This window comes from Mercenaria mercenaria, chromosome 5 (assembly GCF_021730395.1).
Source record: "Mercenaria mercenaria strain notata chromosome 5, MADL_Memer_1, whole genome shotgun sequence".
NCBI lineage: Eukaryota > Metazoa > Mollusca > Bivalvia > Venerida > Veneridae > Mercenaria > Mercenaria mercenaria.
In genome coordinates, this window is record NC_069365.1 from 83,250,958 (window position 1) to 83,266,594 (window position 15,637).

General features: G+C 35.2%; 2 protein-coding genes and 1 non-coding gene across 9 annotated transcripts in view; 1 reads left to right on the forward strand and 2 right to left on the reverse strand.

Moving 5' to 3' along the window:
• Positions 1-4,264, forward strand: part of LOC123558582 (SH3 domain-containing protein 19-like) — a 42,772-nt gene extending 38,508 nt beyond the window's left edge. Inside the window, exon 12 of the mRNA XM_053544143.1 lies at positions 572-4,264. Coding sequence (XP_053400118.1) covers positions 572-777 — 206 coding nt within the window. The 3' untranslated portion in view covers positions 778-4,264. The remainder of the gene's footprint in view (positions 1-571) is intronic.
• A 147-nt stretch (positions 4,265-4,411) lies between these two features.
• Positions 4,412-15,637, reverse strand: part of LOC123557786 (ATP-dependent DNA helicase DDX11-like) — an 80,930-nt gene continuing 69,704 nt past the window's right edge. For 5 of the 7 annotated variants that reach the window (XM_053544148.1, XM_053544144.1, XM_053544145.1 and 2 more), the window contains exons 23-28: positions 15,071-15,139; positions 12,251-12,342; positions 11,720-11,804; positions 8,745-8,823; positions 8,074-8,228; positions 4,412-5,421 (exon numbers count right to left, since the gene is read on the reverse strand). In XM_053544148.1, coding sequence (XP_053400123.1) covers positions 5,395-5,421; positions 8,074-8,228; positions 8,745-8,823; positions 11,720-11,804; positions 12,251-12,342; positions 15,071-15,139 — 507 coding nt within the window. In that variant the 3' untranslated portion in view covers positions 4,412-5,394. Of the gene's footprint in view, positions 5,422-8,073; positions 8,229-8,744; positions 8,824-11,719; positions 11,805-12,250; positions 12,399-13,683; positions 13,774-15,070; positions 15,140-15,637 lie in introns of those variants that run through there. The other 2 variants (XR_008371096.1, XM_053544149.1) reach the window with 2 other exon arrangements.
• LOC123559268 (U1 spliceosomal RNA) lies at positions 10,680-10,841 on the reverse strand. Its single transcript, XR_006687925.1, has one exon. It is a non-coding gene; the product is annotated as a U1 spliceosomal RNA (small nuclear RNA).

Here is a 15,637-nt window from a genome sequence, read left to right on the forward strand (position 1 = left end):
TTAGCCTGCTAGTGGCAACTGATTTTCCTGTTGCGACCAGTGCAGAAGTTGCTTTAGTCCGTTTCATTAGGATTAATCTTTAGAATGCTGGCAGCAAGTGTTTCTGCCTTTCGACCAGTACAGACCAAGCGTCCATGCAGGCTGATCATGGTCTGCACTGGTCGCTATTCAGTCAGTAGATTTTCAGTGATACTGCCCAGACTGAATGATAGACCTGTCCATTTTAGAAATATAGCAGGATAAAGGTTAATAGCTGAACAGAAGTGAGGCTGTAACCATTGGAACTATGACACCTGCATTTTTAACACATTCTAGTTAGTACTGAAGGATATGATATGTATGTAGATATGTAGAGTTGAATTTATTACTTTAAGGTCAATGTTTCAGGTAATATCATTTTTGGGGGACAGATGTGTTAGTTTAACATTTATAGTGTGGCCTTATGCTACATAATGATTGTAAATTTGCCCAAGATTTAATTTCTTTAACTGTCGAGTTACAACAGGTTTCGCTGTTTTAATAGTAAGAAAATATTTGCATTTAGAAACAAATTTTTCTTCATTTCTTACAGCTCAAGAACCAGCAGATGATGTTGCTGAGACCTATGGTGTGGCCTTGTATGAGTTTAAAGGCGAGACTGATAAAGAGCTGACGTTTCAGACAGGCGACAGGTTTGTGGTTCAGGACCTTGTCGAAGGAGCGGAGGACTGGAGGTGGGGAATCAAAGACGGTCACAGGGGCATGTTTCCTGCTGCGTTTGTTGAGGTGGAGAGTTGATGAAGTACGGAAATAGTTGTAAAATTAAGCTGGTCTCTTTTCAAGCAGTGGTGTTAAGTTATAGCCTTGCAAAGGTTGAATTCCTTTTCATGTGAGGAAGCCATCTTGATGGGCTATCATTCAGGACTACAGACACAAACATTCTACTTAGGTGTCTACTTATACATGAAATCGGATCTAGACAGGGCACCATTGGTTTAGCCAAACATTGCGAAGGGCCATTAGATATTGATGGGACTTTAAACCCAACAAAACTGACTATGCAACGCAAATCATATGGTGCAATGTACTTTAAAAAATAGAAATATTTCTGATTTCTATTTTTTGCTTACTGAGCTTTGAGGATTGTGCTCAATATCATATTTATTATAAGCAGAAAGGATCCAGCTATGGCAATTTTCACAAAGAAATGTGGTCATTTTGCATTAGTCTCTTGTGCATTTGTGATATGAACTCATTTTACCATCACATTGTTTACTCTTGTCCATGACTTTCCAAGTTGTTACCAGTGTGCCAAGCTTATTATTGCAACTTGAAGAAATATGTATGGAGACCAATTTTCAAATGCAGTCATGTCAAAGGTCAATTTCAAGCTCATATTGAACCAATTAACATGCTAGAAAAATTATACACAGTAAACTTAAAATTTAAGATGTCACTTTCTCACTTACTGGGCAGATAGTTCAGAACGAAGTATCGATGAGTCTTGTTATAACATCCTGGTGGCCTCCAACTGATGATGGACTACTATATGTTACTATACTTCAATTTCATTGCTTTATTTATAGCTTATTCAGGCTATAGTTAATTTAATTCATCATATTGTGTCCAGATAGTGGTAGTGTTTCAAAAACTCTACCATTTATCTACTTTGTTACGTCAGTTAGTTTGGAATAGGTTTCATATAATTGGTTATTACATGTTGAGTAAATTAATGTATAAAGTCAGTAGTCTGGAATATGTTTCCACTAACAATTATGACATAAAGGGTGAATTAGAGTTATCCAAACAGCGATTTGAGAAAAGATTAAAAAAACAACTCCGGAGAACCTGGTTAAGTCAGAAAACTCTGTACATTTTTTGGGGGACAAAATCTAAACCAAGGCATGTTTTTTAGACTGGCCTGGTCTACTTTTAAGCAAGGATTGCATCTGAAAATACAGGTTAAATAAAATCGTGCAAATATTTTGGTAACAGATCTATATTTATGTGTGTTTCAAATCTACAGAAACAAAGCTGTTATGTCAAGAATGTTTTATATATTTTAAATTAGAAAACATTGAAAGTATATCAATATTTTGAACAAAATGCTGTGATAAAAATGTTATTAATACTTGTTTGAATTATTGTGATATTTAAATATGTACAATATACACAGAATCATTATGTATTGTGATTCAATCAGAGGCCTATAACTATATACATGACCTGAATTTTCTGTGATATATTTCAACTTTTCTTTGACACAAATAGTAATGTACACAATTTCGCATTTAAATTCTTGCACTGAACCATCAGTTGGGAATTAATACCAATGTTAACTCACTGTTTGGCAGTGCTCATATGTAATTAGACAATTTAGGACTACACATCATTTTTATGCTCCCCACCCCCCACCCCAACCCACTTCAAAGAGGAGGTTTGAAGGAAGATTGTTTTGCTTACTGATGGTCAGCCATGAGACCATTTACTTTCTTATTATCACTAGTAGTCAAACTTGGCAAGATGATTGCTTGTGGTCAGTAGACGTCCCTGTTGTTTTAGCGGTCATTAGGTCAAGATCAAGTGGCCTCGAGACTTTAAAACAGTTTCCACTGGAAAAGTGGATTGCTTTGCCTTACAGTCGAGACTTCATAGGATGACCATCTGAGTAAATGAGCAAAATTGTTTCGAGGTTAGTATGTTCGAGTCACAGTGACCTTGCAACTGAAAATGGTTTCCTCTTTGTATCTCAAGAACTCTGGCTTATTGCCATCAAACGTTATAGGATAATTGGCCCGTCTTGTTTCAGGGGACAAAATATCAAAAGCCAAGGTCATATTGACCTTGAGACTGAAAACAGTTTTAGAACAGTAAAGAATATTTTGACCAAAAGTCCACAAACTTCATAGGTCAGTCGATAAATTATATTATTTTGGGTATCCAAGTCATAGTGAATCTCTGGACTGGAAGTACGATAGGCCATCATGGGTGGCATATGTCTCTTGTTGGCCAGAGCTAAATTAGTATGAATGTACATATTTGCCTAATGAATGGGATGTTTTGTAAATACTGCTTAATGCTATTAAACATTATGCCATGTAGCCATTTAAAATTATATATCTTTTAACATTTTTTCAGGTATACAATTAATATGCAAATGTATAGCTTTTATTTTTTCATACATTGTAATCACAGATTTGTATATATTTTTTTTATTTTTACATGTAGTATGAAGTGCTAACATAAATAATTTTTATGAACATACTCATATCTGTGGGCCTTGTGGCATCAAATCACTTGTCCCTTATCACTGTGGATTGGTAATCGGGTTTAGGGAGTAGAATTCTTTTCATGGGTTAGGGAAAATACACAACTGGCAAGCAGTCAGTTTTTCAATTCGGGTACCCATCCTGTGCCTGAAGTAATATATCATGGGGCTTATAGAGGTCTTTCCTTACCTTTAAGCTGCAAAGTTTCCATTTGATGAAAATTGTAACAATTAAACAAGCATGTATACATGAAGTATTAACAGAAACTTAATGTTACATACAAATACCATATTCTCCTGGTAACTAGTGGTGTTACAGGGTGGGGAAAAGGACTATTTTCCAAGAAAGATGAAAGTTTTGCCCTGAAGTTAATCTTTTTTGCCAGTGCCATGTTGCCAACATGGATGGAAAGTGATAAAGTCAAATAGAAACCTTCAAAGAATTGAAGCTAAATTATGAAGTTCTGTAAAATTATTATACTGTTTGAAAATGTTTATGATCAGAAGTCGAAAGAACTTCAAAATTTGAACAAGGTGTTAGAACTTTTTTTTCCCGTAAAACATGCATATTATGTCAATAAAATCATGTCTGTAATTATATATTTTGCAATCTAAATATTTAAATAGAGAAGTAAAAATCACCCCCTCTCAGCCTCTGCACAATTTTAATATTTATTCAAAGTTACCATCAGTTTTGAATTCTGTTATATAACTCCTGTTCACTACAATTTATACAATTGTTTCAAATCAAGCTGCCTTAAATTGAACATTATCACAAGTTGAAACATTGTGTACAGTAAAAATATTTATATTTTCATGTAACATTGCTTAATTTTCTTCTGCTCTGACTGTTTATACTCAACTGTTGAAACATTGTTAAAATGAATAACTAGTCAATGGGATTCTGTGACTGCTTTGTTTTGTTACTTTACCTTTATGAAATTTTTATGTATACTTCATTTTATTGCTGTCAGGTATGCTATGCCTTAAATCTATTAAACTTCTGAAAGATGACAATAGTTTTTCAATTAATGCTCAAAAAAGTTTGTGTTTATAGTTGTCTATAACTGGAAAGAAATCATGATGGACCTTGGACTTAGTAATTGAAAAGCTTTCCTACCTAGGTGGCACAGACACAAAATAAAGAATACATGACCAGTGTGGCCTTGGTCTTGTATGTTGTTGTTATAATGATAAATAGTAAACTAAAAGTAAAGTGTTACTCTTCAGTAAAAAGACCCGCCTCTGACAGGTCTGGAACCTTCGACCTCCCGATTGCGAGGCAGGTGCCTTATCCATTAGGCCACCGCAGCTCGGTATAAGTATTTATGTGTAGTAATTTGAATATGCAAGTGTCCCTGAAAAATGGGTAACAGAGACACCAATATAGTAATATGGGAGGATGCAATGAGATCTCCACTGTGTTGACAGATGAAGGCTGAATACAATAGCTGAACCTCTGCACTGGTAAAAATACTTTAGATGTTCTTTTTCTCTCCAATACATTTTATTATTAACAGGTATCTGCAACACAACCAAAATAACAAGAAATCTTCATAACAGTCTTAAGCCAACAACAATTCCTAAATGTAGAACGTTTTTAACGACCTTGTACTCAACCATTTTTACTATTTTTCTGGATATTATGGCTTGTTGCAAGAGCATATTTTGTCATTTTTTCTTCAGCATACAAAATAAATATGCTTTGTACTAACCAAGTAACATGGTTTCAGATTTACTGGTACATCATTTTACTGCAAACCTACACAACTGTACTAATATAAGCAATTAAGGCTTGATACAGTATTAAGAAATGTTCATCTTGAAATTAACAGACATTTAGTCCAGACAGTCATTATGATGCAAAGTTCCATAATAAAAATTTCAAAATCATTTTCCTTCTTTCACCTTTCAAAGATTTTTTTTACAGAATACTATTTCACAAATAGGGAACTTTTCCTCCAAAATACCAGTTTACAGAACATGTTTCAGTCATTTTCTTTAAATTTTGGACAGTTAACTACAAAGCTCTCAGCAAGTTTATCCATAAACTTCCAATTATTGCAAAACTGAATAGTCCCTTCTTGTGTCTTTAGATCTTATTCCAACTAGATGATCTCTACTTCAGCTTTTTTGTTCTCTTCACTTCAGCTTTTTTTCTTTGCAGAAAAGAACTGAAACAGAAAATAAACTCGAAGTTTTTTTCCAGAGAGTGAGTAATGTCCCTTTAATTAGTTAAATTTGTGAATATGGCTTAATGCTGAATTAAAAATGCCATCACATGTGCATTCATACATTTTTTGAAACAGCAAGAAAATATTATCCATTTAAAGCACAACAATTAGTGACTGGTTCCACTTTATATTTTAAGTGTAACGGGTAGTTCAGTCTATTTAACTTCACTGTAATATGTACAGGTAAGTGAAAGTGTAATGGGTAGTTCAGTCTATTTAACTTCACTGTAGTATGTACAGGTAAGTGAAAGTGTAACGGGTAGTTCAGTCTATTTAACTTCACTGTAATATGTACAGGTAAGTGGAAGTGTAACGGGTAGTTCAGTCTATTTAACTTCACTGTAATATGTACAGGTAAGTGGAAGTGTAACGGGTAGTTCAGTCTATTTAACTTCACTGTAATATGTACAGGTAAGTGAAAGTGTAACGGGTAGTTCAGTCTATTTAACTTCACTCTAATATGTACAGGTAAGTGAAAGTGTAACAATATGTACAGGTAAGTGGAAGTGTAACGGGTAGTTCAGTCTATTTAACTTCACTGTAATATGTACAGGTAAGTGAAAGTGTAACGGGTAGTTCAGTCTATTTAACTTCACTGTAATATGTACAGGTTAGTGAAAGTGTAACGGGTAGTTCAGTCTATTTAACTTCACTGTAATATGTACAGGTAAGTGAAAGTGTAATGGGTAGTTCAGTCTATTTAACTTCACTGTAATATGTACAGGTAAGTGAAAGTGTAACGGGTAGTTCAGTCTATTTAACTTCACTCTAATATGTACAGGTAAGTGAAAGTGTAACAATATGTACAGGTAAGTGGAAGTGTAACGGGTAGTTCAGTCTATTTAACTTCACTTAGTATGTACAGGTAAGTGAAAGTGTAACGGGTAGTTCAGTCTATTTAACTTCACTGTAGTATGTACAGGTAAGTGGAAGTGTAACGGGTAGTTCAGTCTATTTAACTTCACTGTAATATGTACAGGTAAGTGGAAGTGTAACGGGTAGTTCAGTCTATTTAACTTCACTGTAATATGTACAGGTAAGTGAAAGTGTAACGGGTAGTTCAGTCTATTTAACTTCACTGTAATATGTACAGGTAAGTGAAAGTGTAACGGGTAGTTCAGTCTATTTAACTTCACTGTAATATGTACAGGTAAATATAATCTACTTCAGAATAACAAGTTACTTTAAGACCACTATCATTAACTTCTGGTCAACTGTACTTCTAGCATATTAGTAATACAGTATAAGCTTATGAAGTTGGAATGATTTTTTTTTTATCTACTTTATTTGTATTTGATACACCAAATATTTTGCTTTTTAAACCTCCCATTTCTTGTCACATCTTAAAACTAGAGGTGCTTTTGAGAAAAGCGCATGTCTCCCACGACCTCCTAATCATCTGAATAGTAAGTCTGTCTTTATATACTGTTTGCAGCATATTGGTATCTGTTAGAACTGGAGTACTGTAGGCGTACATTTATTAGCGCTGCAAAAATTCAGCGCAAACGCAATTTTTGGTGAAATTTCTAATTAATGCGTGGACGTGAATTAGCGCTCTCGCAAGACCGCTAATTTCTTATTTTAGCGCTGTCCAAGATGAGGCTCTCAGAGATGTACGGAGATTCACGAAAATATTCGGAAATAAAGTTAACCATCGGCAACTTTTATGTAATGTGTTTCTGCTGTTATTATACGTCATACTGATAATGAAATCAACCTTTTTCACTGTTAGTGGGCTAAAGAAAGTACGATTTATTTGAAATTATTTACTTAAGTGTTGTACCATAAATCTCTTCTCGTATTTAATTATAATAATCTGTGTGTTTTATATTCTGTATACTAGTTATAACTGCTGAAATAAAACGAGATTGTCACACTTTTTAATCACTGAATCCCCTTTGTCCTACATGCATTGTGTCTTAATACAAACGTTCACACTTTTCCGTAAACGAGTGACTGCAACAACGGACTTGCCCGAAGGTGATACGGAAATCGATAACAACTTGATCAAACGAGAAGAAACACAAACTACAAGCTTAAATATTTGATTTTGTATGATCATTTATTTAAAATAATAATATAAACAATAAACAGGAATATCATTCGAAACTTAAAATATTAGCAAGCAGTGTAACTACTGCAAACTCTCAAGAGTAATTATTTGCAAAAGTTCGAAGAAAACATCATCAAATGAAAATGTACATGAAAATGCTTGGACAAATTAATGCGCGGACATGAATTAGCGCACGAGCGATAGCGCTAAAAGCGCTGTTATTAGTACACTGCTAAAATAAGTAAGCCTACAGTAACTGGGCTACATCTGTGCATCAGTAATTATGTTCAAGGGCCATAATTCAGAAGTGACTGGGTTATCGAATTTGGCCGAGGACTTATTGGCAAACACATTTTGTTCAAGTTTGGTGAAGATCGGATGAGAAATGTTCGACTTAGAATGCAGATAAGCTTTGTGACAGACGGACACACAGACAGGAGTAAATCAATATGTCTCCCACACCACTGTGTAACACGGTGGGAGACATAATAAAAGAGGTTAAAACAATGTTACAGAAACTGATTGAAAATCTGTAATACCTTCGACACTGCTGAGAATACATTGCCAAACTTGTCCATCTTCTGCAGATGTTTTGATATCCACCCTGGCAATTTTGCGACGGTCCCTGCTCTACTGTAGCGTCTATCTAACAACAAAATCGTGGCATAGTCTCCTTGATGTCTGATTGCACGACCTGAAACAGAACAATGTTCTCTTTCCCAAGCTAAATATATATGCAAAGAAATATTTCTGAATTACCTCCCATGAACAATATACTTGGCATAAATGAAAATTTAGTATAAAAATTTGGTTTCATCTACTACATCTTCTCTAGTATAAATATGTACACATGGTGTTAGAATGAAAAATTTTCGTCTGTAAAATCTGGCAACTCATATCAGGTAGAAAATATGGTCTCTGGAGTGTTAACAAGCTTTACTATAATTTGACCTTGTGGTATTACTTGTGAACCCAGATGACCAAGTTTCAAACTCATCCAAGATTTCGAGGCAAACATTCAAACTTTCAGTAAGATTTGGCCAAAATTTACACCTCTGGAGTGTTCACAGTAAAAATGTTAACAATATAATTATGGCAGACGATGACGAACACATGGATATCAGAATAACTCACCTGTTCAAGTGGGCAAAAAGCCCCACACATGGACTGATTAGAAAGAATAATACCTTTTACGATTTAAGAATCGTACCTATGGACTGATTAACAGCTTTCATACACAGGTTCTCATAATGAACTTGACCTGGCTGCCTTCCTTCCTTGTCCTTTGGCTGAAACATATTTGAAAAATTAATTCCATTTGTTTTCTATTTCTTACTAGAATATCCATTTTCAAAGAGCTACAGAGTCCAAGGATACTGATACGCTACGATAATGAAGGTCCTACTCGTGTTTTATTCAAATGATTAGAGCTTAATTAACTTCCATGCCATCAGAAACAGATCTAGTCCAGTAACATCATTCTGTGAACAGTTCATTGAAATCCCATCCACTGAATAGTTTTTATTTAGACTACAGTGGAGACATAAATAACCCTAAACCAAGTGCCTTGCCTGTGACCTAAACCTTGGATGTACAGACCTCACACTTACACTCACCATGCTTCAGATTTGTATCAAGTTTCAGTGCACTCCAATGAATACTGTGAAATCATTTAATTTCGGGGGCATGAAATTTCGTGGTTTTGGTCAAAACAGCAATTTCGTCGGGATATGAATTCGTGGATTTCAACTTTTGAACATGAAATGAATAGAAATTTTACTTGTTCGTTGGGATTAAATTTCGTGGATTAAAAAATCCATGAAAATTTACCCTCCACAAATATAATAATTTCACAGTAATCCCTAGAGATGGCCACACCAATTATGGCATTGTTTGTTTGTTTTGGGTTTAACGCTGTTTTTCAACAGCATTTCAGTCATTAACGGCGGGCAGTTAACCTAACCAGTGTTCCTGGATTCTGTACCAGTACAAACCTGTTCTCCACAAGTAACTACCTACTTCCCCACATGAATCAGAGGTCGAGGACTAATGATTTCAGACACAATGTTGTTCATCAAATAGTCACGGAGAACATACGCCCCGCCCGAGGATCGAACTCACGACCCTGCGATCCGTAGACCAACGCTCTACCGACTGAGCTAAGCGGGCGGGCTCAATGATGGCTTAAAATCTAACATCTGATATTTTCTAAGTCCAAAAGGGGCAATAATTCTTGCAAAAAGCAGGATGGAATTATGTTTCTTGCTGTTCATAGTCAGCTTTTGATGGTGAACAAGTGTTGCAAGTTTTAAAGCAATAGCTTTGATAGTTTAGGAGAAAAGCTGACCTAAACACAAAACTTTACCAAGAAATCTGATTTTCTAAGTCCAAAAGGGGCCATTATTCTTGCAAAAAGCAGGATGGAGTTATGTTTCTTGCTGTACAGAGTCAGCTTATTATGGTGAACAAGTGTTGCAAATTTCAAAGCAATAGCTTTGATAGTTTAGGAGAAAAGTTGACCTAAACATAAAACTTAACCAAGAAATCTGATATTTTCTACGTCCAAAAGGGGCCATAATTCTTGCAAAAAACAGGATGGTGTTATGTTTCTTGCTGTACAGAGTCAGCTATTGATGATGAACAAGTGTTGCAAGTTTTAAAGCAATAGCTTTGAGTTTAGGAGAAAAGCTGACCTAAATATAAAACTTAACCAGGCAACTCTAATGCCAATGCCAATGACAACGCCAATGCCGATCAAGTGATGACAATAACTCATCTTTTTTTCTTCAAAAAATCAGATGAGCTAAAAATGAACTTGACATATTAATGTTTCGAAAGGAAATGTTACTGCTCTTTTACTGGAAGATACATTGTCATGGGACCATAAATGAAGTTGAAATTTCCAACAGAAAAGTGAAGTAAGTAATCAAATTAGTTCTTAAAACTGAACAATTTTCATGTACATTGCTACAATACAGCTGACACAAAGCATTGGTCACACCACTCTACAACTGTTCCTGCATTTTCTTATTTTCCTTCACTTTGATTCCTTATTTCTTGAGATATTGCTACAATACAACTGACACCATATATTGGTTATATCACTAAACAACTATTTCTGCACTTTCTTTTTGTTTCTTTATTTCAGGGATAGCGCGAACGCAGTCCCCACACCAATAAATTGCGTACCCGAGTAACCCACATTTGGGGCTATCGCAGGCGTCAGCCCAACCGAAGTGCAATGGAAGGGCCTCTTCCTGGGGAAACCGCCTTGCTGATCACGGTGTTCCCTGTACCAGGTAAGTATGCTTTGAACAGATTTTCCCCATTATTTAAATGATAACTAATGAGGCAAAACCAAGAGTTTTATAATATCATAAACGAAGAGACCTTTTTAAATCATGTTCAATAATTCAGACATTCATTCTGTATCAATAATTCTTACATATTTTCAAGCATTCAGTTTTCTTCTGTCTGTATTTTAAAACAAACTAAATAATTACATTATTATTTATTCACCAAATAATAAAAAAGATGAAAAATCAGTCAAATTATGCACTACAAACAATTTTCTTTGTTATCTGATAATATCTAAAAATAGACCAGACCAACAAGGCCAGCAACTCTGCACAGACCTCTAATCCAATGCAGAAATAAATATTTATATTTCAGTTACTATAACGGTCATGATGACCCTTTATCGCTAATCTGATTATCAATGCTCTTAATGATAAATTTAATGTCATAGAAACCAACATAAATTGGCATAACATGTATGTTGTAGTAAAGGAGTAGATTTTGTTTTTGAGCATTGAGTTTCATCTTATATCAAAACAACCTTAACCCTTATCATGCTGGACACGAATGATTCTGCTTTTTCAACCAGTGTAAATCATGATCAGCCTGCATATCCGTGCAGTCTGATCATGATCTGCACTGTTTCCCCATTCAGTATCTTTATGGTAGACACCCCTTTTAACAGTTAATAGTACTGTCCAAATTGAAAGATGAACAAGTTCTTTATAGGAATTTGAAAGGGTAAGGGTTAATTCCATGAGAAAAAGGGCGAGGAGGCGGGATGCGGAGGTGAGGGGGTTACTTAATTTCAAAATTTGCCACAGTTTGATGTGGTTTACACAAGACCTGTCAATTCAACCTTATCAAATAAACAACTTTGATACTAACAAAGTTTGCATTGAGGTAGTCCATCTTCTCCTTCAGTTCTGGAGAGTTGATGTTTGGGTACGGCATGCCCACCATCATCACGCATCTGTAAAACAAAATTACTGGACATTCTTAATTTTGCATTACGTCTTGGCCTGACCAAGTTTGTTGAACATCTATCTCCATACTTCATCTGGTCTGGCAGTACAAAATACACTGAAGGGTAGCCTGGCTCCCTGGTTGAATGGATTTTTTTTATAAACACTACAAACATTATGTAAGTTTATAAAGCTTATAGAGAAAATAAAGAGTTTGTTTTTATCTGATGGCTTAACCTATGTTCTGGGAGCAAATGGCAATAAAAATGTCAGTATAAAAACAACCTGCTGGAGTTACTTCAATTGTTTATGAAGAAAAACTTACATATGAGGAATATGGCGGAACAAACATTATGTTCAAAGATGCACCTGGGATGTTCCTCCATAAGTAGTCTGAAAGTTGTCATATTACTTGAAATGAGTCAGTATGACCTAAAATTGAACAGAAACATACCTTCCAAGATCATCTGAGAAGTTGATACCTTCACTCATCTTTCCACCCACAACACAGAACAGTATAGACCCTGTTATACTTCCACTGCAGTTCTATAATTGATAACAACACAGAACAGTATAGACCCTGTTATACTTCCACTGCAGTTCTATAATTGATAACAACACAGAACAGTACAGACCCTGTTACGCTTCCACTGCAGTTCTATAACTGATAACAACACAGAACAGTACAGACCCTGTTATACTTCCACTGCAGTTCTAGAATTGATAACGACACAGAACAGTACAGACACTGTTATACTTCCACTGCAGTTCTAGAATTGATAACGACACAGAACAGTACAGACCCTGTTATACTTCCACTGCAGTTCTAGAACTGATAACGACACAGAACAGTACAGACCCTGTTATAGTTCCACTGCAGTTCTAGAATTGATAACGACACAAAACAGTACAGACCCTGTTATACTTCCACTGCAGTTCTAGAATTGATAAGGACACAGCAGTTCTATAATTGATAACAATATAAAACAGTATAGACCCTGTTATACTTCAACTACACTTTATAATTGATAACAACACAGAACAGTACAGACCCTGTTATACTTCAACTGCATTTTTATAATTGATAACAACATAGAACAGTACAGACCCTGTTATACTTCCAATGCAGTTCTAGAATTGATAACGACACAGAACAGTACAGACCCTGTTATACTTCAACTACCGTTTTATAACTGATAACAACACAGAACAGTACAGACCATGCTATACTCCCACTGCAGTTCTATAATTGATAACGACACAGCAGTTCTAGCAGTTCTATAATTGATAACAATATAAAACAGTATAGACCCTGTTATACTTCCACTGCAGTTCTATAATTGATAACAACACAGAACAGTACAGACCCTGTTATACTTCAACTGCAGTTTTATAATTGATAACAACACAGAACAGTACAGACCCTGTTATACTTCCACTGCAGTTTTATAATTGATAACAACACAGAACAGTACAGACCCTGTTATACTTCCACTACAGTTTTATAATTGATAACAACACAGAACAGTACAGACCCTGTTATACTTCAACTGCAGTTTTATAATTGATAACAACACAGAACAGTACAGACCCTGTTATACTTCCACTGCAGTTTTATAATTGATAACAACACAGAACAGTACAGACCCTGTTATACTTCCACTGCAGTTTTACCCTGTTATACTTCAACTGCAGTTTTATAACTGATAACAACACAGAACAGTACAGACCCTGTTATACTTCAACTGCAGTTTTATAACTGATAACAACACAGAACAGTACAGATCCTGTTATACTTCCACTGCAGTTCTATAACTGATAACAACACAGAACAGTACAGACCCTGTTATACTTCAACTGCAGTTCTATAATTGATAACAACACAGAACAGTACAGACCCTGTTATACTTCCACTGCAGTTCTATAATTGATAACAACACAGAACAGTACAGACCCTGTTATACTTCCACTGCAGTTCTATAATTGATAAAGACCCTGTTATATTTCCCACTCCAGTTCTATAATTGATAACAACACAGAACAGTACAGACCCTGTTATACTTCCCACTCTAGTTCTATAATTGATAACAACACAGAACAGTACAGACCCTGTTATACTTCCACTCCAGTTTTATAATTGATAACAACACAGAACAGTACAGACCCTGTTATACATCAACTACAGTTCTATAATTGATAACAACACAGAACAGTATAGACCCTGTTATATTTCCACTGCAGCTCTATAACTGATAACGAAACAGGACAGTACAATTCCTGTTGTACTTTATTCTAAAAACCTTGTTGTATTTCCATTGCAGTTCAGTAATGGGTAACAACACAGAACAGTATAGACCTGCAGTTCTATAATTGATAACAACACAGAACAGTACAGAACTTGTTTTACTTCCACACCAGTTTATAACTGGTAACAACTCATAAAAATACAGATCTTGTAACACTTCATTGCAGTTCTACCCTGTTATACTTCCATTGCAGTTCTATAAATGATAACAACACAGAACAGTATATTAATAGCACAGACCTTTAGATCCCTGGGCAAAGTGTTATACTCTATGTGGATATTTAATGGAAGAAATTGATTCTGAAATTATTGGTCTTCCATTTATCTGAAGAAGTTATCAGTTTACTTGTGAAGAACAGGTTAATACTGATGCATAACCCAGGAACACTGGTTAGACACTGGTTAGGTTTACTGCTAGCCATTATATAACTGTAAATATTGTTCCAAAATGGTACAAAACTTTAAACAAACAATAAACAAGCACACCTTGACACTTCTTTGAACCTGCATTAGTACTGAACTGAAAGTTCTATAAAGTTAAAAAAACTCATAGTCAGAGCTGTAAAGGGAGGTAATCAAATAAATGGTTTCTCCTATAGTAATGAAATATGAAATCCTATGACAATTATATGAGAAAAACAATTACTGAAAACAGGGTTTAACACAAGAATAATATTATGTTCTAAATTCAAAATAAAAAAAAATATTGCAGCCATGTTTTAAACGAAGGCATTATGACCATGTAAGTTCAAATTTTTAGTACTTGTTATTAAACAGGATTTGGCAGCAAGAGGTATTATTCACTGAAATACCATTTGCCTCCATCAAATTTGAAAACTTTTTCTTCATTTGTAATCAGGAGCAAATTCATTTTGGAAAATATTAATTGACTGATACAATTACCTTAACAAAAACTGATCCTGCTTCTCACTTATATTTATGATTTGACAGTAATGAGTACAAACTTACCTGTATACATGTTGTATAATCCTGTAGCACCTTGTCTGCCTGACCAGCTCTTTTAGGCTCTCTGAACACCTGTAATATATTTATTCATTTAAGTTGCCTCTGTTCTAAGCCAACTATAATACTGACACATAAATGCCTTCCAATGATACAGTTGTCTCCCCTCCATTGAAAAGATGATGTTATACGACTGGTTTTACCAAACCCAACGAACAGTGTGGAATGGAAATTAGAGTGCCCGCAAGATATTTTATCCTCACTGTCCCGGAGGTTTGGAAAATCCTGCAGACATGTTAAGATTGTTTTTCTAGCCCATCATTAATCATTCTTTCAAAATTGTCAAAGATATTGTGAATTAAGAATTGCTCATACACTATGTCATAATATGACCTTAAATTATAACCAGGATAATCTTGTCTGCAGCCCCCTCCCCCCCACCCCCTCCCACCGGTACGTAAGCAAGAAAAGATGGACGTATAAAAGTTTTGACAGATGAATGACGATAAGATAGGATGAATAACTCCAGTTACAGTACTCCAAAGGAGCTTCCCTTTCAGTTGGGTGGAAATA